Source organism: Coregonus clupeaformis, chromosome 15 (assembly GCF_020615455.1).
Source record: "Coregonus clupeaformis isolate EN_2021a chromosome 15, ASM2061545v1, whole genome shotgun sequence".
Classification (NCBI taxonomy): domain Eukaryota; kingdom Metazoa; phylum Chordata; class Actinopteri; order Salmoniformes; family Salmonidae; genus Coregonus; species Coregonus clupeaformis.
In genome coordinates this window covers 57,704,023-57,728,966 of record NC_059206.1, presented here as the reverse complement: position 1 = coordinate 57,728,966, position 24,944 = coordinate 57,704,023, and the positions used below count along the sequence as shown (strand labels likewise).

Here is a 24,944-nt window from a genome sequence, read left to right as displayed (position 1 = left end):
AACATTATTTGTCTCTCTGAAATGAAGAGTGTGATAGATTTCAAGCAAATACATGTCTGCCATTGAACAACCCCATGCCATGATAAATAGTGAAAAAACACATCAATCTCTTTAATAAGTTATTTTAATGTTAAAAGCTAATTGACCATTTCTGAAGTGGTATATAGCGTTTTGGAAAGACACTCTTCATATGGAGGGGAGTATATTTTCCATACCCCTAATGGTTAGAATCAGGGGTAGGGTAGTGTAAACTGATCCTAGATCTGTGGTGAGAGGCAACTTCTACCTCAAGCTCAGAGAGTACACTTCACTGAGAGAACATGGCAGCCGTACCCAACAGGAGTCCTCGATGACGTGAGGCTCCATCTCTCCACCTGCCTCAATGATCTCCCCGCTCCATGCCCTGAAATGCACAGCCCCCTGTGAAGGAGGCTGGTCCTCAGAGGTCCTCCAGATAGGTACGTTCAGGCAGTGGATGGTCACATGCTGCACCGCCTCTGAGCTCAAGATATGCAGGAAGTTCATCTGGACGTGCCCAACACTAATCTCCAGCTGCATTGCCAATAAAGAGGATGAAAGTTGCTCAAAACAAATATTACAATATATCATAATATATAAATATATATGCCATTTGCCAGACACTTTTATCCAAAGCGACTTACATTCATGCCTGCATACATTTTACGTATGGGTGTTTTTTTTAAATGTAGGTAGAATTTTTTTTTTTACATTTGCTAATGTTAAGTTTCTGTTCAAATGTTTGCATGGACTTGCTCCACAGCCCCGATATAAACAAGTGACTACACTACAGTCTATAGGCTCACATTCTCGGGGAGCAGCAAATGGTTACTATAGTGTTCCAATATGAAAAACATGAATTCACAAAGAAAGTGACAAGCTGGTTTAAAGAACATCAAGAATGCTACCATGTGTGATTATTTTGTAACATGTTTTGTTTATTCATTTTGTTGTCTTTTCTTTTTCACTTATTTTAAAGCACATCTATTGATTCATTTTTCAAATTAGGGCAAGCTAAAGCATAATGGTGCAATGCATATGTTGATACTTCAATGTGTCAATGTTTTATTTGTACCTGTCCCTAACAAATAAATAATAATTATTATTAAATAGGTGAGAATGGGACAGTGCTTATCAGTGAAGAAATCTTTGTACTGATAAATGGCTAAGTTAGTGGAGCGAGCAACATGGTAAAACATTTTTGTCCCACTAACCAGGTTTCCATCTAACCTTTTTATGCGAGTAAAGTACATGTTGGATAAAAAATGTAATGGCAGGCCTGATGAAAACAATGTCTGTAAACTTTCCCTTTTTGTTTACAAGCCGCTACTTCATAAACTTCCGTCAGGTATAGAATCCTGAGTTGCCTAACCCGTTCACAGGATTGGTTAACTTTTGAGGTTCCTAGGTTCTCCACCGAGCTAGGTAAATCTGTTTTTAGTTTTAATACACCAAATTGCTGAACAAAAATTCTAAATACATTTAATCTTGATGTTCTGGTGCTGTTCAGGCAATTTCAAGTATTGATTGGGGACTTATTTGTGGAGGAATGTAACTGTTTTTCTGGATGATTTGTGATGTCTTATTTGTGCTTTCCATGACTGTATCTTTGTATTTTTATGTGTATATGTTTGGGTATAATGTATGTATATATTTATGTTGTGTATATACAGGGCACGTTTGTAAAAGAGACCTAGGTCTCAATATATTTGCCCCCTCCCCCAAAAAAGCTAAAATAACATAAAAATGTTGACAAAAAAAGTACGCTAGACAAGGTGGGATATTTTTGTGCCGGTAAAATGTATTATCCGAGAAATGTTGGAAATGCTTTTATGAGCAAATATTGATATAATAACCATCATATCGAAGTACACTTTGAGTCACACAATAACATGTTGTGTGGTCCTCCACACGACGACTAGTCGGGAAAACATGCAGTTTATTAGGCTACAGATTAAATAAGTTATGTTGAACTTCACAGGGTGGTGAAAGTGCAAGGTGATGAGCTCAATGATGCTCCTTTCCAATAAATAGTGAGGGTCTTATTCTGGTGACATGATCATCGATGCTTGGCTGGCGTTTGAAAACATTTTTTATCTCGCTCTTTTGTCCATAATAATATCATAATGTAAACTGGCTAGAGTGCACGTGCCAATATGAGAGTGGGCACATTCGCTATATAAGGCAACATAAAAAATTATAATAATAAAAAAAATGCGATGGAAACCCATTTAAAATGTATTTTTATGTGCACTACGTCATTACGCACAACTTTTTATCTGCAACAAGTAAATTTGATGGAAACACATCTTTGGTGGGAAAATATGCATATTGTTTTCATGTGGATTTTAGACTATTCCCTTTCCCACCTGGACGAAAGGAACACCTACAGTGGGGAGAACAAGTATTTGATACACTGCCGATTTTGCAGGTTTTCCTACTTACAAAGCATGTAGAGGTCTGTAATTTTTATCATAGGTACACTTCAACTGTGAAAAAATCCAGTAAATCACATTGTATGATTTTTAAGTAATTAATTTGCATTTTATTGCATGACATAAGTATTTGATACATCAGAAAAGCAGAACTTAATATTTGGTACAGAAACCTTTGTTTCCAATTACAGAGATCATATGTTTCCTGTAGGTCTTGACCAGGTTTGCACACACTGCAGCAGGGTTTTTCAGCAGGGATTTTGGCCCACTCCTCCATACAGACCTTCTCCAGATCCTTCAGGTTTCGGGGCTGTCGCTGGGCAATATGGACTTTCAGCTCCCTCCAAAGATTTTCTATTGGGTTCAGGTCTGGAGACTGGCTAGGCCACTCCAGGACCTTGAGATGCTTCTCCTTAGAGATGCAACTCCTTAGTTGCCCTGGCTGTGTGTTTCGGGTCGTTGTCATGCTGGAAGACCCAGCCACGACCCATCTTCAATGCTATTACTGAGGGAAGGAGGTTGTTGGCCAAGATCTCGCGATACATGGCCCAGTCCATCCTCCCCTCAATACGGTGCAGTCGTCCTGTCCCCTTTGCAGAAAAGCATCCCCAAAGAATGATGTTTCCACCTCCATTCTTCACGGTTGGGATGGTGTTCTTGTGGTTGTACTCATCCTTCTTCTTCCTCCAAACACGGCGAGTGGAGTTTAGACCAAAAAGCTATATTTTTGTCTCATCAGACCACATGACCTTCTCCCATTCCTCCTCTGGAACATCCAGATGGTCATAGGCAAACTTCAGACGGGCCTGGACATGCACTGGCTTGAGCAGGGGGACCTTGCGTGTGCTGCAGGATTTTAATCCATGATGGCGTAGTGTGTTACTAATGGTTTTCTTTGAGACTGTGGTCCCAGCTCTCTTCAGGTCATTGACCAGGTCCTGCCGTATAGTTCTGGGCTGATCCCTCACCTTCCTCATGATCATTGATGCCCCACAAGGTGAGATCTTGCATGGAGCCCCAGTCCGAGGGTGATTGAACGTCATCTTGAACTTCTTCCATTTTCTAATAATTTCGCCAACAGTTGTTGCCTTCTCACCAAGCTGCTTGCCTATTGTCCTGTAGCCCATCCCAGCCTTGTGCACGTCTACAATTTTATCCCTGATGTCCTTACACAGCTCTCTGGTCTTGGCCATTGTGGAGAGGTTGGAGTCTGTTTGATTGCGTGTGTGGACAGGTGTCTTTTATACAGGTAACGTGTTCAAACAGGTGTAGTTAATACAGGTAATGAGTGGAGAACAGGAGGGCTTCTTAAAGAAAAACGAACAGGTCTGTGAGAGCCGGAATTCTTACTGGTTGGTAGGTGATCAAATACTTATGTCATGCAATAAAATGCAAATTAATTACTTAAAAATCATACAATGTGATTTTCTGGATTTTTGTTTTAGATTCCGTCTCTCACAGTTGAAGTGTACCTATGATAAAAATTACAGACCTCTACATGCTTTGTAAGTAGAAAAAGCTGCAAAATCGGCAGTGTATCAAATACTTGTTCTCCCCACTGTACGTGAGAATGCTGTTCGTTAACTACAGATCAGCATTTAACACTATAGTGCCCTAAAAGCTCATCACTAAGCTAAGGACCCTGGGACTAAACACCTCCCTCTGCAACTGGATGCTGGACCTCCTGAAGGCCGCCCCCAGGTGGTAACGGTAGCTAACAACAACATCTGCCACGCTTATCCTCAACACGTGGGCCCCTCAGGGGTGCGTGCTTAGTCCCTTCATGCACTCCCTGTTCACCCACGACTGCGTGGCCACGCACGACTCCAACACCATCATTAAGTTTGCCAACGACACAACAGTGTCCTGATCACCGACAACGAAGAGACAGCCGATTGGGAGGAGGTCAGATACCTGGCAGTGTGGTGCCAGGACAACAACCTCTCCCTCAACGTGAGCAAAAGAGCTGATCGTGGCCCCTGGACTAAACAGGAGGGCCGATCACGCCCCCATTGACATCGACGGGGCTGTAGTGGAGCGGGTCGAGAGCTTAAAGTTCCTTGGTGTCCACATCACTAACAAACAATCATGGTCCAAACACACCAATACAGTCGTGAAGAGGGCACGACAACGCCTATTCCCCCTCAGGAGACTGAAAAGATTTGGCATGGTCCTCAGATCCTCAAAAAGTTCTACAGCTGCACCATCGAGAGCATCCTGACTGGTTGCATCACCGCTTGGTATGACAACTGCTCGGCATCAGACCGCATTTCACGGTAAGGTCTACACCTGTTGTATTCGGCGCATGTGACAAATAACATTTGATTTGATTTGAAACTCTGTTGCCAATTGAATGGAAACCTAGCTACTATTCATTAAATACTGCGGTATCATATATTCAGTGTGACTGGTTGTAGTATGACTGGTGTATGACTGGTGATGTATGACCGGTGAGGTCTGCAGTACCTTTGACACTGTGACAGGTTTTAGGCAGGTCTGCCCTCCTCCTGTAAAGTTACAGGTGACCTCTATTGTATCTGAGGAGTAGCCCCGGTTTGGGTCAATCCAATAAGTGCCTAGGGAGAGAAAAGAGTCAGTCACTAAGCACACTCTTTCCCATACTTCTTCTCGCTCTTGTGTGCACATACAGTACATGCATGCATGCATGCATGCAAGCAAGCAAGCAAGCAAGCAAGCACAAACACTACAGTATCTGTCCTCTCACCATCGTTCATTTTCTGTTCACAGCTGTGGAGGTCCCTGCAAATGCGGGCGGGATTGTCCCTGGTGCCCAGTGGATTTTTCAGGCTCTGGATCAGGTTACTGAGGTAGTGGAGGGTCTTAATGATCTCTGTAACCTGGTCCAGCATAGGCAGGTCCATAACTGGCCAATTCTACACAGAGATAGACAGAGAGAGAGAAATGAATTTGCATTCATGCAGCAGTAAATCAAAAAACATGAATGGTTGATTATACATGAGAATAAATGGCTATGTACACAGCTTATTGACTGTCTGATGGTACTGACCTCAGTCCTGAGTGGGGTGTTTGAGTCTATAAACACCTGAAGGGAACCGTCCTGTTTCTGAATAAGAAAATGGCACAGACAACATACTGTAACATAACACTGTTATAGGACGTACTGTATAGGAACCCAACATGTTTGGTGCTGTAGTGATGACCATACTCAATAGTCACATAGTTGATTATGGCCATAGTCACAGTAGCTAATGTTTTGTGGAAAAGTCTAGTGTATTTAGTGTATTGAAGAGATAACAATAACAATAACTTACAAATGACAGAGGGACACCAGGAGGACCCTAGAGAAAAAATAGAACAACCAGTCAGGAGGAATAACGCTATAGATCACCTAAGTAACACAGATGGAGTATGGCTCCATCACAGTAGGATTGCAGGAACTATCAAGAAATTAGCCCTTATGAAGGACTAAACATGCTATGTAGTCCTTGATTCGTCCCATCCGAATTGTTCGGTTGGAAGTTTCCTTAGGTTGTTCTGCGTCCACAATGTACCTTTGGCACAATATTCCCTTTTTTTGTGTGTATATAAACAGCTTTCGTGTGTGATAAAAAAATGATCAGTCACAATAGTGGCACGTGATGCTACTTTCCAACATGCTAAGAGCAGGGAGTTTTGAGAATGCACTGTGAACTAAGCTGTTTTTATGAAAAACTGGAGCCCTTCAAAACTGAATTTGAGAGCAAATTAGGGTAAAACGTTACTTGACACCCAGTGTCATAAAACGTTATCACCATGTCATAATATTGTTAGACTCCAGGTGAGCGTAAATGGATGCGTGTCGGAACCAGAAAAAAGGAGAATAATCGTTATCAGCGCGCTTGCCTTTACTGGCTCAAATAGCAGACCAATCAGCCTGTTACCAACCCTTAGTAAACCTTTGGAAAAAATTGTGTTTGACCAGGTACAATGCTATTTTACAGTAAACAAATTGACAACAGACTTTCAGCACGCTTATAGGGAAGGACATTCAACAAGCACAACACTTACACAAATCACTGATGATTGGCTGAGAGAAATTGATGATAACAAGATTGTGGGGGCTGTTTTGTTAGACAAGATTGTGGATAAAGAGTTACCTGTCTAACAGAACACAGAGGGTGTTCTTTAATGGAAGCCTCTCCAACAAAATCCAGGTAGAATCATGAATTCCCCAGGGCAACTGTCTAGGACCCTTACTTTTTTCAGTCTTTACTAAAGACATGCCACTGGCTACCACAATGACTGAAATGACAGCAACACTTAACAAAGAGCTGCAGTTAGTTTCAGAATGGGTGGCAAGGAATAAGTTAGTCCTCAATATTTCAAAAACTAAAAGCATTGTATTTGGGACAAATCATTTACTAAACCCTAAACCTCAACTAAATCTTGTAATGAATAATGTGGAAATTGAGCAAGTTGAGGAGACTAAACCCTGGATTGTAAACTGTCATGATACAACACAGTAGCTAGGATGGGGAGAAGTCTGTCTATAATAAAGCGCTGCTCTGCATTCTTAACAGCACTATCAACAAGGCAGGTCCTACAGGCCCCAGTTTTGTCGCACCTGGACTACTGTTCAGTCATGTGGTCAGGTGCCACAAAGAGGGACTTAGGAAAATTGTAATTGGCTCAGAACAGGGCGGCACGGCTGGCCCTTGGATGTACAGAGAGCTAACATTAATGTAAATCTCTCCTTGCTCGAAGTGAAGGAGAGATTGACTTCATCACTACTTGTATTTGTGATAGGTATTGACATGTTGAATGCACCGAGCTGTCTGTTTGAACTACTGGCACACAGTTCGGACACCCATGCATACCCCACAAGACATGCCACCAGAGGTCTCTTCACAGTCCCCAAGTCCAGAACAGACTATGGGAGGCGCACAGTACTACATAGAGCCATGACTACATGGAACTCTATTCCACATCAAGTAACTCATGCAAGCAGTAACATTAGATTTAAAAAACAGATAAAAATACACCTTATGGAACTGTGAAGCAAATATAGACACATGCATACACACGATAACACGATAAATAACTTGTAGAAAAGAATCTTTCTGACACTGTCATGAAGCATTTTGGCCATCCTGTGTCAATTTACTTGGACTAAGAAAACACACTTTATGACACTGTCAAGAAGTATTATGACCATTATAATCATATAAGCCAGATAGGCCTATCTCGTACATGCCCTTATATCAGTCATCAGTCAAAAAGAGGGTGTCTTGTCCTGCTCCTGAAATCTGCTCCTGCATTCATCCCAGTCATCAGCAACAGAGCATTGGGGTAGATACATGTCGGACAATAATGTGTGCGCAATTACAATGATCATTTAATATGGTCCATTTCCCAAAAACTTATACAACATAAACATACTGTTGACACGTAGGCTATGGTGTAATGGAATGTTTTTCCTTGTGTGGCAGGTTTTGTGTATTTTGACACTCTTATGTAGGTATAATAACCAGCCATAAAATAATGCAATATATGTCACAACAGATCTAAATATGTGTCATGACAGTGTTATAACCATATTATAAAACAGGTTATGACAAGTTATGTCAGCTTTTATGACATGGTTATAACGTGTTATGACGCTGGGTGTCAAGTAAAGTGTTACCCAAATTAGGTTAACGCACTAACAAAGTATGATAGGTTGTGTTAGAAAGGTGAAGACTTACTGGAGGTCCCGGGGGTCCTGGAAGCCCCTGTGAAACAACAAAATCACAAAACATCTAAATCCGGTAAAATTATAAATGCCTTTTGTCAGCCTAACATTGGAGTGTTTTTAAATCAGTTTAATTATTTAAAACATCCTGCAATGCAAACACATACCGTTGGTCCTTGTAATCCCTGTTGATGAGAGAGAGGGAAAGAGAAGAAATACGTAAATTCTGGGTACACTCAGGATTTTCTTTTTACCTACAGTAGGGGTACCCTGCTTGTCACGGAGGTGGGACCCTGTAATGTACGTCAATATAATACCTTTAGTCAGAGGTATATCATATTACCCTTATAGTTTGTACTTTCAAAGAGGTGTACCTCTTGGGTGACAAAATAGCACCTTTCTCACAGGTACAAAAGTGCACCTACAGAAATGGTACACATTTGCTTTTTTAGGGTACCACTACATCCCTTTTTATTAACTTTTATTGAACCAGGGAAAAACACATTGAGACCTAGGTCCATTTGCAAATGTGCCCTGGGAACAATACAAAATAAAATTATACACAATTTAAAACACACAATTAAATAAATAGCAAATATTATATACACAATAAACAATCAAACAAAACAAACACATTTAGAAATATAAAAATCCCTAGCCTTTCTCCTTAACTGACCCAGAGACAACAACACATCCAAATGAAACGTTACTTGGAGATTATTCCACATGATAGGGGCCTGGTAGGAAAAGGTACTTCTTATTTTTTCTAATTTTTTTACAACATGCTAAGAAAAACAGTTAGACATTGTAATGAAAATGTTGACTCAACAACATTTGATATTAACAACAGCTTTTTTATTGTCTCATGCTCTTACATAAGCCTTTAAAAAGACTACAGAGCTGGAAGTGGACAATACCCCAAAAACATGACCGCATTGGCCCTGTTCGGTATTCTGTGGGCACGGGCTAGCCCACACCCAACAAGGGCTAGCCCCACCAGCCTAACATGGGCTGGCCCACAGCAGCCTAGCACAGGCTAGCTAGCCCACACCAGCCCAACATGTGCTAGCATATGCTGGGCCAATTGTTAGGTGGGTAACATAGCATTAGCCGAATGGGGAAGCCCACACTGGCCCCTAATGTGTTAGATGGGGTGAGCGTTTTATTCTGTTCTACTTGATAATGTAGCGGCGGGGCTCATTAGAATATTTGGGGCGTGGTTTGCATTCAGTTATTTTTGTACAACTGTTACTGAGAGTGTCATTCCAGTTTAAGGAAGATTGAGATTGTACACTGCCATTACAGTAGTCTTAATAAAGGCTTGAGTAAGTTCATGTGACGTATAAAAGTATCTTACATAGTAACTACTATGTTGATTTTTGGATACAATGCTGATCTGTTAAAACTCATCAATTGTCATAAGGTTGGGCCAATACCATGAGCTCATATTAGGAGCCAAATGGCCCTCACCAGAGGAGGGCTGCCTCACCAGAGGACCAAAAGCCTCTTTATTGGAGCAGACTGAATCAATGAAGTGAAACAATACTAAAATTGAGCCTGGATTCCAGAGTAGGTATAGTAGTTAGGGGGGTTTGAGCACTGAAATACCTACCATCTCTCCACGGCTCCCCTTGTCTCCTTTAGGGCCCTGAGGAGATATGTGTACAGTCAGAATGATGAAGGCTAGCAAGCAGCCTTACCTAAATAAATATAGTTTAATTGATATGGGCGAAATACTTACTGGACTTCCATCGGGCCCAATAATCCCCATCGGACCCATAACTCCACCTCTGCCCTGGAGATGGAAGGAAAGAGGAAAAGATTGATGAGTTCACATGAATCTATATTTAAATATCTATAGCCCTGTTTATATCTGGTGCTAACATGCGTTAGCACCAGATGTTCCTGATCTTGCCCACATTTTTAGACTGGTGTAGAGAATTAAAATACTCATCTTCCTGACCACCTCCAGAGGTAGTCGGGGATGCATTGTGTCTGGATTTCTTACAAGTGTAGACAGATCTAGACAGTAAAACCATTTAAATCATAATTGAGCCCTACAGACGAAGAACCGTGTGTGCCTTTTACATTTTTATTATTAAATTTTTTTACTCACAACAAATACAAACATACACATACAAATACGAACAACAACTTACAGACACACACAAACAACGACTACATCTCATCTGCCCAGCTCCATCCCTATGGTCTACATTATTGTTTGCCATGTGGCATTAAATTGTACCAATTAGTTTTTCTCGGTCGCCCAGGCTATTTAAATATTTCAATAATAAATCATTTGGTTTTTCCATTGTGTTACCGATGGCGGATTGATTGATTTCCACGATTTTCATACGTTTTATCAAGATGAGTGAGGAGAAGAGAATCGTCCAGCCCATTGGGTATCTCACTACACCACCATATGCCATGTCTTGAAATATGCAGACAGACGGATTAAAAGTAAGTTTACAATGTAATACTTCTGACAGCCAACTTTCTAGCTCCGCCCATAATTTGGGGACTCGATTATTGAGTCGTTGTTAGTTTTATACCTTAAGACATGACTCTGCCGTTGTGCCTTTTATATTTTCAGATTAGTGATGTTTTTAAATATCATTATCTGATGACTGTAACATCAAGAGTTGTGAACAGACAAAGAAGTAGATAGTAGAGGTTGTGTCATTTCAGGTGGTGTAACATTCTAACTCCAAATTATTTATATTGTTTATACAAATGCAACTGCATCAGCTGCTCAAAATAATTCCAAATGGAGATATTGTTCTTCTTCTGTAAGGCTCAATTATCCTGCCCTCTAAAATCATTGAGAGGTGGCACCATTGACTTATGGCGTCAGTATGTCTTAAAAGAAATCTTATTTTGAAAAAATAAATGTTTTGCATACAAGGAAATCTGGTCACAATGTGGACACTGTGGACAAATAGTGATTGGATAATAATGATCAGATAAGGAAACCCACATGTTAGCGCAAGGTGTAAACAAGGCTTATGACATGTGCGAGACAGTGACCAACATATTTTTCCGCTGGGGAAGTTTTTATTTTTTGCACTTGCTAAACATCTCCTGAGTAGTTTTGAAGAAACTTGTGTGTTACTACTGTGGTCTAAAAATAGCTGTTTATATTCTGAGCAACTTTATGAATTGATTATTTAATATCGTCTGAGATGCCCAGAGATTGGAAAGCTGCCGCGGTCATCCCCCTCTTCAAAGGGGGTGACACTCTAGATCCAAACTGTTACAGACCTATATCGATCCTACCCTGCCTTTCGACGAAAGTATTTGAAAGCCAAGTTAACAAACAGATCACCGACCACTTCGAATCCCACTGTACCTTCTCCGCTATGCAATCTGGTTTTTACGAGCTGGTCATGGGTGCACATCAGCCACGCTCAAGGTCCTAAACGATATAATAACCGCGATTGATAAAAGACAGTACTGTGCAGCCGTCTGCATCGACCTGGCCAAGGCTTTTGACTCTGTCAATCACTGCATTCTTATTGGCAGACTAAATAGCCTTGGTTTCTCAACTGACTGCCTCGCCTGGTTCACCAACTACTTTTCAGATAGAGTTCAATGTGTCAAATCGGAGGGCCTGTTGTCTGGACCTCTGGCAGTCTCTATGGAGGTGCCACAGGGTTCAATTCTCGGGCCGACTCTATTCTCTGTGTATATCAATGATGTCGCTCTTGCTACTGGTGACTCTCAGATCCACCTCTACGCAGACAACAACATTTTGTATACATCTGGCCCTTCATTGGACACTGTTAACAAACCTTCAAACGAGCTTCAATGCCATACAACACTCCTCCAACTGCTCTTAAACGCTAGTAAAACTAAATGCATGCTCTTCAATCGAACGCTGCTTGCACCCGCCCGCCCGACTAGAATCACTACTTTCGGCGGGTCTGACTTAGAATATGTGGACAACTACAAATACCTAGGTGTCTGGTTAGACCGTAAACTCTCCTTCCAGACTCACATTAAGCATCTCCAATCCAAAGTTAAATTTAAAATCGGCTTCCTGTTTCACAAAACAAAGCCTCCTTCACTCATGCTGCTAAACATGCCCTCGTAAAACTGACTATCTTACCGATCCTTGACTTCGGCGATGTCATTTACAAAATAGCTTCCAACACTCAACTCAGCAAATTGGATGTAGTCTATCACAGTGCCTTCCGTTTTGTCACCAAAGCCCCATGCAGTGAGGGGAAAAAAGTATTTGATCCCCTGCTGATTTTGTACGTTTGCCCACTGACAAAGACATGATCAGTCTATCATTTTAATGGTAGGTTTATTTCAACAGTGAGAGACAGAATAACAACAAAACAATCCAGAAAAATGCATGTCAAAATGTTATAAATTGATTTGCATTTTAATGAGGGAAATAAGTATTTGACCCCTCTGCAAAACATTACTTAGTACTTGGTGGCAAAACCCTTGTTGGCAATCACAGAGGTCAGATGTTTCTTGTAGTTGGCCACCAGGTTTGCACACATCTCAGGAGGGATTTTGTCCCACTCCTCTTTGCAGATCTTCTCCAAGTCATTAAGGTTTCGAGGCTGACGTTTGGCAACTCGAACCTTCAGCTCCCTCCACAGATTTTCTATGGGATTAAGGTCTGGAGACTGGCTAGGCAACTCCAGGACCTTAATGTGCTTCTTTTTGAGCCACTCCTTTGTTGCCTTGGCCATGTGTTTTGGGTCATTGTCATGATGGAATACCCATCCACGACCCATTTTCAATGCCCTGGCTGAGGGAAGGAGGTTCTCACCCAAGATTTGATGGTATATGGCCCCGTCCATTGTCCCTTTGATGCAGTGAAGTTGTCCTGTCCCCTTAGCAGAAAAGCACCCCCAAAGCATAATGGTTCCACCTCCATGTTTGACGGTGGGGATGGTGTTCTTGGGGTCATAGGCAGCATTCCTCCTCCTCCAAACACGGCGAGTTGAGTTGATGCCAAAGAGCTCGATTTTGGTCTCATCTGACCACAACACTTTCACCCAGTTCTCCTCTGAATCATTCAGATGTTCATTGGCAAACTTCAGACGGGCATGTATATGTGCTTTCTTGAGCAGAGGGACCTTGCGGGCGCTGCAGGATTTCAGTCCTTCACAGCGTAGTGTGTTTCCAATTGTTTTCTTGGTGACTATGGTCCCAGCTGCCTTGAGATCATTGACAAGATCCTCCCGTGTAGTTCTGGGTTGATTCCTCACCGTTCTCATGATCATTGCAACTCCACGAGGTGAGATCTTGCATGGAGCCCCAGGCCGAGGGAGATTGACAGTTCTTTTGTGTTTCTTCCATTTGTGAATAATCGCACCAACTGTTGTCACCTTCTCACCAAGCTGCTTGGCGATGGTCTTGTAGCCCATTCCAGCCTTGTGTAGGTCTACAATCTTGTCCCTGACATCCTTGGAGAGCTCTTTGGTCTTGGCCATGGTGGAGAGTTTGGAATCTGATTGATTGATTGCTTCTGTGGACAGGTGTCTTTTATACAGGTAACAAGCTGAGATTAGGAGCACTCCCTTTAAGAGTGTGCTCCTAATCTCAGCTCGTTACCTGCATAAAAGACACCTGGGAGCCAGAAATCTTTCTGATTGAGAGGGTGTCAAATACTTATTTCCCTCATTAAAATGCAAATCAATTTATAACATTTTTGACATGCGTTTTTCTGGATTTTTTGTTGTTGTTATTCTGTCTCTCACTGTTCAAATAAACCTATCATTCAAATTATAGACTGATAATTTATTTGTCAGTGGGCAAACGTACAAAATCAGCAGGTGATCAAATACTTTTTTCCCTCACTGTATACTACCCATCATTGTGACCTGTACGCTCTCGTTGGCTGGCCCTCACTACATACTCGTCGCCAAACCCACTGGCTCCAGGTCATCTATAAATCACTTCTAGTCAAATCCCCACCTTATCTTAGATCATTGGTCACCATAGCAACACCCACCCGTAGTACGCACTCCAGCAGGTATATCTCACTGGTCATCCCCAAAGCCAACACCTCCTTTGGCCGCCATTCCTTCCAGTTCTCTGCTGCAAATGACTGGAACGAACTACAAAAATCTCTGAAGCTGGAGACACTTATCTCCCTCATTAACTTTAAGCATCAGTTGTCAGAGCAGCTTACCGATCACTGTACCTGTACACAGCCCATCTGTAATCAGCCCACCCAACTACCTCATCCCCATATTGTTATTTACATTGTTACTTATTTTGCTCATTTGCACCACAGTTTCTCTATTTGCACATCATCTTCTGCACATCTATCACTCCAGTGTTAATACTAAATTGTAATTATTTTGCACTATGGCCTATTTATTGCCTTACCTCCATAACTTACTACATTTGCACACCTTGTATATAGATTTTCTATTTTCTATTGTGTTATTGACTGTACGTTTTTGTTTATTCCATATGTAACTCTGTGTTGTTGTTGTTTTTATCGCACTGCTTTGCTTTATCTTGGCTAGGTCGCAGTTGTAAATGAGAACTTGTTCTCAACTAGCTTACCTTGTTAAATAAAGGTGGGAAAAAAACAACAACAAAAAAAACTACTCTTTGGTAAAAATGTGTAGCACTATTTTAGAGTATTCTTAAAAATATTTTAAGATCTTTTATGCATACTGGCCTCGACCTGGGTTCAAATAGCTTATTTTTCTTTCAAAAGAGACGAAGGTACCAGTGGCGGTTCTAGACCATTTCAACTGGGGCCAGTTGTACTGTTAGAGGGGCCAGTTACATTAGACATTATTGTTGTCATGTTGTTTTCTTCACTGCATTGCAGGCATTAATAGGCAAAATAACATGTTTATAATCATTCAACAATTTATTATTTGCATTTACATTACATTTTTACATTTGCATTACATATTCACTTTTAGTTACATCAACTGTATTCTACGTTTTTTGTGGTTTCTTGCTAAAAAGATCAGCAAATTCATCTAGATTCAAGGCCTTTGCCCTCCTTGACTTTACATTTAAGTCATTTAGCAGACGCTCTTATCCAGAGCGACTTACAAATTGGTGCATTCAATACTTAATACACCTAAATTGCTTAATCTCTCATCTGACATTGTGGACCTAAGATACGTTTTCACCAGCTTTAGTGCAGAAAAACTCTGTTCACAAGAAGCGGTACTAACAGGGATTGAAACAGCTATTTTGCACAGTTTAAAGAGCTCAAAGAAAACGTCTTTATCTTTTTCTGAATCTGACCTCTGACCTACTGTACTGAGTACACAGTCTCCATTAAATTGAGAGCTTAGCTTTTTTGGTCCTTTTGCAGGGGGCTGTATTGCAGTATCACTTTGCTCACCTGTGTTTAACACTTCATTCCATAGGTCATCAAAAAATGACTCATCCGTGTAGTCATTCAAAGTTTGAACTAAGGCTTCAACTAAATCAACAGCCTTTGACAGGTCAAGTGATGAAGACTGTAGCATATCTGATAGAAATGTTGCTTCTCCAAAAACATTATGTAGTGTAACAAGGCACACAATGAATTGTAAATCTATCTGTGCAAGCAGACCTCGTGCCTCAACAGATCTGTCACCGTTGTGTTCTTGGACTATGTCTTGCAGGACTCGCTTAACGGCAGGCAATCTATCCATAATAGTATGTAGAACCATATCGACATGCCCAGCGAGTGTCACTTAGTCTCTGAAGCTCTCTAGGTGCACCTGGGTACATCTCTCTTTGTACGCTAAGCCATTTTTGATGCACATATGACCCAGATGTGAAGACATAGTCTTTCTAGTAACGAGAAGAACTGTCCTACCTCAGGGACAGCTTTGACTGTATCCACTAAGTTTAGACAGTGTGCACTGCAGTGGATGTAAAAGGCATGCTTTGCTTGTTCTTTAATGCGTGCTTGGACGCCTGAATGCTTGCCACTCATAACTGAAGCACCGTCATATGCTTGGCCTACTAGGTTGTTTTTGTTTTTGTATTCAAGACCATGACTTTCTAATACAGTGAGGGAAAAAGGTATTTGATCCCCTGCTGATTTTGTACGTTTGCCCACTGACAAAGAAATTATCAGTCTATAATTTTAATGGTAGGTTTATTTGAACAGTGAGAGACAGAATGACAACAAAAAAATCCAGAAAAACGCATGTAAAAAATGTTATAAATTGATTTGCATTTTAATGAGGGAAATAAGTATTTGACCCCCTCTCAATCAGAAAGATGTCTGGCTCCCAGGTGTCTTTTATACAGGTAACGAGCTGAGATTAGGAGCACACTCTTAATGGGAGTGCTCCTAATCTCAGCTTGTTACCTGTATAAAAGACACCTGTCCACAGAAGCAATCAATCAATCAGATTCCAAACTCTCCACCATGGCCAAGACCAAAGAGCTCTCCAAGGATGTCAGGGACAAGATTGTAGAGCTACACAAGGCTGGAATGGGCTACAAGACCATCGCCAAGCAGCTTGGTGAGAAGGTGACAACAGTTGGTGCGATTATTCGCAAATGGAAGAAACACAAAATAACTGTCAATCTCCCTCGGCCTGGGGCTCCATGCAAGATCTCACCCCGTGGAGTTGCAATGATCATGAGAACGGTGAGAATCAGCCCAGAACTACATGGGAGGATCTTGTCAATGATCTCAAGGCAGCTGGGACCATAGTCACCAAGAAAACAATTGGTAACACACTACGCCGTGAAGGACTGAAATCCTGCAGCGCCTGCAAGGTCCCCCCTGCTCAAGAAAGCACATATACAGGGCCGTCTGAAGTTTGCCAATGAACATCTGAATGATTCAGAGGAGAACTGGGTGAAAGTGTTGTGGTCAGATGAGACCAAAATCGAGCTCTTTGGCATCAACTCAACTCGCCGTGTTTGGAGGAGGAGGAATGCTGCCTATGACCCCAAGAACACCATCCCCACCGTCAAACATGGAGGTGGGTACATTATGCTTTGGGGGTGTTTTTCTGCTAAGGGGACAGGACAACTTCACCGCATCACAGGGATGATGGACGGGGCCATGTACCGTCAAATCTTGGGTAAGAACCTCCTTCCCTCAGCCAGGGCATTGAAAATGGGTCGTGGATGAGAATTCCAGCATGACAATGACCCAAAACACATGGCCAAGGCAACAAAGGAGTGGCTCAAGAAGAAGCACATTAAGGTGCTGGAGTGGCCTAGCCAGTCTCCAGACCTTAATCCCATAGAAAATCTGTGGAGGGAGTTGAAGGTTCGAATTGCTAAACATCAGCCTCGAAACCATAATGACTTGGAGAAGATCTGCAAAGAGGAGTGGAACAAAATCCCTCCTGAGATGTGTGCAAACCTGGTGGCCAACTACAAGAAACGTCTGACCTCTGTGATTGCCAACAAGGGTTTTGCCACCAAGTACTATGTCATGTTTTGCAGAAGGGTCAAATACTTATTTCCCTCATTAAAATGCAAATCAATTTATAACATTTTTGAAATGAGTTTTTCTGGATTTTTTTGTTGTTATTCTGTCTCTCACTGTTCAAATAAACCTACCATCAACATGATAGACTGATCATGTCTTTGTCAGTGGGCTAACGTACAAAATCAGCAGGGGATCAAATACTTTTTTCGCTCACTGTATGTGTATGATTTTGTCAGTAAGCCCTGCTCCATCTAGTCGATCAGCTGATTCAAAGTGGAGAAAGCTCTTATGGACAGCTCCACTGAAATAGTACCTGAGTACTAGAGATATCTGATCCTTTTTTTTTTTTTTACATCTTTTGTTTCGTCTGCCATTATGCTAAAGACCTCACTGTCTTTCACTTCTTCTATAGTTTTTGTTCGAACCATGTCTGCCAAACAACTCAGAACCTCATTCTGAATCCGTTTGCTTGTGTATTTTGCATTATGAATGGAAGTCAACCTTTTTTTTCACAGTTGTGTCATGCTTAGCTATTGTTTCTAGAATTGCCATGAAGTTCCCTTTATTATCAGACTCTGCAGACTCATCGTGTCCTCTTTGTGCAATGTTTTGTGTGGCTGTAAGTAGTAGTACTTCTCCTATTGTTTTAATATAGTCCCGATTTTCTTGAACCTGTTTGTTGTGTTCCTTGTTTAGGGCATTTACCAGTGTTGCATTACTTTTTACAGCTTTCTGATAGTCTCTCCATGTAATCATTGCTTGTTTGTGCCACTCAGACCTTGCATGAATTGCAAATCCCCCCTCTTTGTAAGTTGCCTTCTTCCAGTTGTTAAAACCCAATTTTGAATCAAATACAGTCTCAGACTTTGGGAGGGCTAAAATGTCTGCAGGCGTAACAAAACACAGAGTCAGATTTTTTCGACTATTCAAGCCAGGGGTGGATGTGGTACCAGGCCGCCTTGAAGCTCCTCCTCCTGTCCCCCATCAGTTCTTGGGTACATGTTCATCACTGGCTGCACCGGTGGGTCCTCCCGGGATTTGCTGATATCTGTCGAAGAAAAAAAAACTATAATTAAAAGTATCTATTTGGGTAATTTTAGACACATACCATAGCCATCAGACAACTTCTGAAATCCATCTGATATCTATATCACAAGCCCAATAGCATGTTAAATGAGATCATTCACTTCAATCATAAACTGACACATTTCTATACACCATATAAACTGACTAATTGCACTGCTTTACAAGTAACCACAGATGTATTCAACATCACAAACCTGATGGTCCACTGCTTGTGGACGCACATGGCTCCTCTCTTGGTTTCTCACTCTCAGCCTCTACGTCCCCCTCAGCCTCTGTCTCTCCATCTGTCTCACTTTCCTGCTCTACTATGCCTTCACTCTCAGTCTCTCCAATGGACAAGTCTTCCTGCTCTCTCTCTGCAGGCTCTCTGCTCTCTCCACACCTGAACCCTCTGGCTCTGTCTGACTTTCTGCCTTGTATTTTCTTTGGAAGAAGGACATGATATCCTTTTTTCTCTTCATTTTGGTGAGAACTATAGAGCAAAAGCAATGGGGACCAAGCTTATTAAATAATTTACTGAAAATAACTGACTTGCTAGGTAGCTAGCTTTCATGTCTAACCTTTTAACGTTATAATGCGTTTACTGAGTGTGGTTTAAGTAAAAGCACTCAGCACCATGCATTTTTGATCAAATATTATATCCTTTTTCATATTGCCATACATTTTCGATGCCTGACTGTTAGAATTAGCTACAAAACTAAACCAAAAACAATGCAAATTAATACATAGCCCAGGATTCAAGCCAATCCATTAATTAATTCACAAAGAAAGTAACAAACGGCCAGGTTAACATTAGCTGATCTAACGTTACACTTCTGTCATGCATTTAATAGTTAACAAATGTTACAAATACAACATATAACATTTTTTGCTCACCTCTCTTTATTTCCTTCTTCTCGCTTGAACGATATTATTCGCGCCGAATTTCTTTCAACTTCTGAATAGAAAAAATGTGGTACGATACTGTTGTGTTCCGCCTACAGGAGTCCCACTAGAAAATGTGTTGGGTTACTTTAGTGTGCCTCTTTGCCACTGTCTAATAACGGATGTAAAAAAAAGAAAGAAAAAAAGAACATGATCGCAAAAATTAATTATGTGATAATTATTTCTGACGTATTTAGGTGGGCCACAAGGGGGTCCAAGCTTGTTGCCACAGGGGCACTGCTATTTTAATGTATTTTCTCTAGCAGCAGCAAGGGAAATACTTTTTCACACAGATGTTTCAGACAAAGCCTTCTCCTGTGTGTGCAATCACTGAACCAATCATGGAATAGTCCCAAAAGTGCTAACCCAGCCATCTGGCACTTAAGGCAGGCTAAATCGAACACTCATGGAGGTTTCCCAGACACAGATTAAGCCTGGTCGTATACTAAAAAGCAACCTCAAAAACCCTACCTCCAGAGTGCTTTTTCATCCAGGACTAGGCTTGATCTGTGTCCGGGAAACTGAACCTCAAAGTATTTGAAAGAAAACAAATACTACTTGAACCCAGGTTTGGTAGAGATAGCATGCCGGAAATTACTAGTCTACAAAAGGCCTCTACTTACCATTGTGCCCTGTGGTCCTTTTGGTCCCTGTATGCCCTTTGGTCCCAAGTCACCTGGAGGCCCCTGGAAACATAAATTACAAACATTTACACAATCAGTATAACTTCATGTGCAACACATTTATTACCCCCCCATTCAAAGTATAGTCATGATCTTAATAACTATCGCCCCATTTCAAGGCTTCCTTGTCTAGCTAAGATTCTTGAAACCTTGGTAAATTTACAACTTTGCAATTTTTTATCTGAGAAATGTATTTTGAATGTAAACCAATCAGGGTTTAGGCCTGGGCATAGCACTATTAGAGCAAGCACTTAGTTGTTAATTATCTTGTCAATGCTTTAGACACTAAAATGAAATGTTCTGCTTTGTTTGTGGACCTGTCAAAAGCATAATGGTTCCACCTCCATGTTTGACGGTGGGGATGGTGTTCTTGGGGTCATAGGCAGCATTCCTCCTCCTCCAAACACGGCGAGTTGAGTTGATGCCAAAGAGCTCGATTTTGGTCTCATCTGACCACAACACATTCACCCAGTTCTCCTCTGAATCATTCAGATGTTCATTGGCAAACTTCAGACTGGCCTGTATATGTGCTTTCTTGAGCAGGGGGACCTTGCGGGCGCTGCAGGATTTCAGTCCTTCACGGCGTAGTGTGTTACCAATTGTTTTCTTGGTGACTATGGTCCCAGCTGCCTTGAGATAATTGACAAGATCGTCCTGTGTAGTTCTGGGCTGATTCCTCACCGTTCTCATGATCATTGCAACTCCACGAGGTGAGATCTTGCATGGAGCCCCAGGCCGAGGGAGATTGACAGTTATTTTGTGTTTCTTCCATTTGCGAATAATCGCACCAACTGTTGTCACCTTCTCACCAAGCTGGTCTTGTAGCCCATTCCAGCCTTGTGTAGGTCTACAATCTTGTCCCTGACATCCTTGGAGAGCTCTTTGGTCTTGGCCATGGTGGAGAGTTTGGAATCTGATTGATTGATTGCTTCTGTGGACAGGTGTTTTTTATACAGGTAACAAGCTGAGATTAGGAGCACTCCTTTTAAGAGTGTGCTCCTAATCTCAGCTCGTTACCTGTATAAAAGACACCTGGGAGCCAGACATCTTTCTGATTGAGAGGGGGTCAAATACTTATTTCCCTCATTAAAATGCAAATCAATTTATAACATTTTTGACATTCGTTTTTCTGGATTTTTTTGTTGTTATGCTGTCTCTCACTGTTCAAATAAACCTACCATTAAAATGATAGACTGATAATTTCTTTGTCAGTGGGCAAACGTACAAAATCAGCAGGGGATCAAATACTTCTTTCCCTCACTGTATGTGGATGTACACAATTGCCCCGACTGCTGAACTGGCTGTGACAAGGCTACATTCCGATTTTGCAGTTGTGCAGGAAGCCCTTACTGATTTAAATTCGTATTTAATATGGGCAAAACTAAATACATGTTGTCTCAAGTTCTTGTAAGACTATATCAGTTGGATTGCATATTTACTCATCGGAATGTTCTATAATCGAACGAGTCCCTGCATAGAAATATCTTGGTATTTGGGTTGATAATGATTTATCGTTTAAAAAACATACGACTGAGCTTGTTAAAAAAATAAGATTTAAAGCTGGCTTTTTTTTTACAGAAACAGATCTTGTCTCTCTCTAGTCAGCAGGAAGCAGATTGTGCAGTCAACCTTTCTACCTGTTCTTGATTATGGTGATACTATTTATTAAAGTGCAGCTGCCTCTACTCTTAAACCCTTGGATTCATTTTTTATAGTGCCTTTCGTTTTATCACGAGACAGTTTTATTACTCATCACTGTTTTCTTTACCAAAAGTTTGGCGTCACATAAATCACATAATTACGCTCTTTTTGCTTTCAAAGCCCTGCTCCACAAACTTCCGACTTACCTAACAAGTTCTCAAACCTGTTCACAGGGTTGGTTAACTCTGGAGACTCATTCAGAGTCTAGAGAGTTAGGTAAATTAGCCTTTAATTTCCTTACACCTCATGTGTGGAATGATCTACATTACACTTTCAAATTGGAGGAATTGGTGCCTCTAGGGCATTTCAGACGGTTGTTAGGGGACCGTTTTACTGAAGAATGTGTATGTTCTTTATGATTGTGTTTTGCTTTTCGTATATTTTTGTGTGTAATAGCGTGTATTGTATTGTGTTTATTGTATTTTGATGTGTGGTGCTATACAGGGCTCATCTGGAAAAGAGACCTTGGTCTCAGCATTGACTCCCTGTCAAAATGTGGATGCTACCATGATTATGAACAACCCTGAATGAATCATCAATAATGATGAGTGAGAAAGTTACAGAGGCATAAATATCATACCACTCCCCCCACCCCAAATGCTAACTTCTCCTGTTATTGTAATGGTGAGAGGTTAGCATGTCTTGGGGGTATGATATTTGTGCATCTGTAACTTTCTGTCTCATCATTATTCACGATTCATTCAGGACTATCCGTAATCATGGTAGCATCCACATTAACGTAGAAGTGTTTAGAAACATATTATCTTCTTATTTACAATACAGGTGACTCAAAAATGACACAATACATTATTTACCATTAATTTCTATTGGGCACAAAATAATCTGGAATATTGAACCTAATACTAAACTTCTAACTACTTTAATACGCATATAAGTGAATTTGTCCCAATACTTTTGGTCTCCTAAAATGGGGGGACTATGTACAAAAAGTGCTGTAATTTCTAAATGGTTCACCAGATCTGAATGAAAATACCCTCAAATTAAAGATGACAGTCTGCACTTTAACCTCAATCATTGTATCATTTCAAATCCTAAGTGCTGGAGTACAGAGCCAAAGCAACGAAACGTGTCACTGTCCCAATACTTTTGGAGCTCACTTTATGTGGTTGTCCCACCTAGCTATTTTAAGATCTGAACTGGACTGTGTGGTACGAGGTCGCCATCTACTGGCGGTGGAAGGACACTGTTTTTTGCTAACTCAACTTTTTTCCTGAACATTATTAAGGACTTTTTTATTGGTGCATTTCTGGAATAAAATAAGTATTTGTATTCTACTCCAGTCTCGATCTCCTCCTTGGTAATTGTTTCACTGCTGTCCCTGCCAAGAAAAGACCCCTGTCTTATTCTAACTTATCTGTGTTCCTAGGGCTCATAACCACACATAGGTGGTGTAGTTCGGCTACATTACATATACCCCTCAGCTGCCTGACATGTGCATGTGTGTATGAACCCACCGTTGGTCCAAAAACTCCCAGTATTCCTGGAAAACCTGGTTCTCCTGTATCGCCCTGAAACAGAGCAAAAACACCAGTTAAGATGTGGCCCCAACAATGGGGGGCAACAACATCCATCAATAGACCTACATCAGAAAAGAGAAGAAACCTATTACAGGAACCATGCTATGTGAGCATTACCAGTATCATCAATGTCAATATTGATCTATATAACTGTTGTGAGGTGGCTGAAACTTACAGGTTGTCCTTTGGGCCCCTGGTCCCCCTGTGGCCCTGGCAGTCCCATCCCACCCTTAAAGCCTCTCTTCCCCGAGGGTCCTGCCTGGCCTTGGAGGCCCCTTTCACCCTGGGGGAAGAAATCACATAGAGCCAACTGACATGAAGAATAGTAGTATGGAGTAGGTGCCTATTACTCAACAATAACGTTCCAGTAATGTTTCTAGAATCAAGACATTCTTTAAGTTGGGCTTAATTACATTTTAATTCAGGGGATGAATCGAAAAGGATTTAATGACCATTTTACAATTATTGAATTGGAATTGTCATTCACTTATCCTTAGCCTATGTTTACACCGTGATGAAAACCCTTCCTCCATACACTCAAATACACCATTTCCATCTCTCTTACCTTTGGTCCGAAGGTTCCCTGATCGCCCGGCAGTCCCGGCCCGCCCACTTTTCCACGGTAACCAGCTATGCCAGGGAGACCGAACTCACCATCGTCACCATGCTCGCCCTACAGAGAGAGAGAGAGTATATTTTTTGTACTGTATTGTCCTGTTTATCATTATTATTCATTGGGTATTCTTATTGTGGAGAATGCGAAGCAGGAGCCCCAGCTTCCATCTTCGACATACTGCTTCTTCTTATTATTATTCTTTAGCACGCTACTCCTCTTACACCGTTTAAGCTAGAAATGCCGTTCAAACTTTAAAACGTGGAGAATGGTCTCGCTTGAGTTGCTTGTATATAACTTTTTGATATATTTTTATACTTTTTTTTGTCCTTATTTTCATGGCAGTTCCTCAACATTCTAAAGCTCCCCATTGTGACATCATCATTTCCAACTTCCATTCACTGATAATGCAACAATTAAGCAATAAGGTCCGAGGAGGTGTGGTATATGGCCAATATAGCACAGCTAATGGCTGTTCTTATGCATGACGCAACGCGGATTGCCTGGACACAGCCCTTAGCCGTGGTATATTGGCCATATATCACAAACCCCCAAGGTGCCTTATTGCTATTATAAACTGTTTACCAATGTAATTAGAGCAGTAAAAATACATGTTTTGTCATACGCATGGTATGCGGTCTGATATACCATGGCTGTCAGCCAATCAGCATTCAGGGCTCGAACCACCCAGTTTATAATACAACTTTTGACACAAATCAGCTACTTTGACCACTTTTCTAATAACTTAGACAAAAAGTTAGAGGGTATGACATCTTGGTCTACTTGTCTGCTATTCAAATTTGAAATAATAACAGAAATATCCGATACGGATCTAACAATACAGCTGTTTTGGTAACCGC

The 24,944-nt window shown here is 41.2% G+C and overlaps 1 protein-coding gene across 2 annotated transcripts in view; it reads right to left on the bottom strand.

Moving 5' to 3' along the window:
- Positions 1 to 24,944, bottom strand: part of LOC121582745 (collagen alpha-1(XXVII) chain A-like) — a 388,342-nt gene that overhangs the window by 12,249 nt on the left and 351,149 nt on the right. Inside the window, exons 48-60 of one of the 2 annotated variants that reach the window (XM_041898821.2) lie at positions 24,037 to 24,144; positions 23,647 to 23,754; positions 23,409 to 23,462; positions 20,173 to 20,235; positions 9,887 to 9,940; positions 9,758 to 9,793; positions 8,313 to 8,330; positions 8,159 to 8,185; positions 5,747 to 5,773; positions 5,482 to 5,538; positions 5,179 to 5,347; positions 4,920 to 5,029; positions 334 to 552 (exon numbers count right to left, since the gene is read on the bottom strand). In XM_041898821.2, the coding sequence (XP_041754755.1) occupies positions 334 to 552; positions 4,920 to 5,029; positions 5,179 to 5,347; positions 5,482 to 5,538; positions 5,747 to 5,773; positions 8,159 to 8,185; positions 8,313 to 8,330; positions 9,758 to 9,793; positions 9,887 to 9,940; positions 20,173 to 20,235; positions 23,409 to 23,462; positions 23,647 to 23,754; positions 24,037 to 24,144 (1,050 nt within the window). Of the gene's footprint in view, positions 1 to 333; positions 553 to 4,919; positions 5,030 to 5,178; positions 5,348 to 5,481; positions 5,539 to 5,746; positions 5,774 to 8,158; positions 8,186 to 8,312; positions 8,331 to 9,757; positions 9,794 to 9,886; positions 9,941 to 19,507; positions 19,662 to 20,172; positions 20,236 to 23,408; positions 23,463 to 23,646; positions 23,755 to 24,036; positions 24,145 to 24,944 lie in introns of those variants that run through there. The other variant, XM_041898822.2, reaches the window with a different exon arrangement.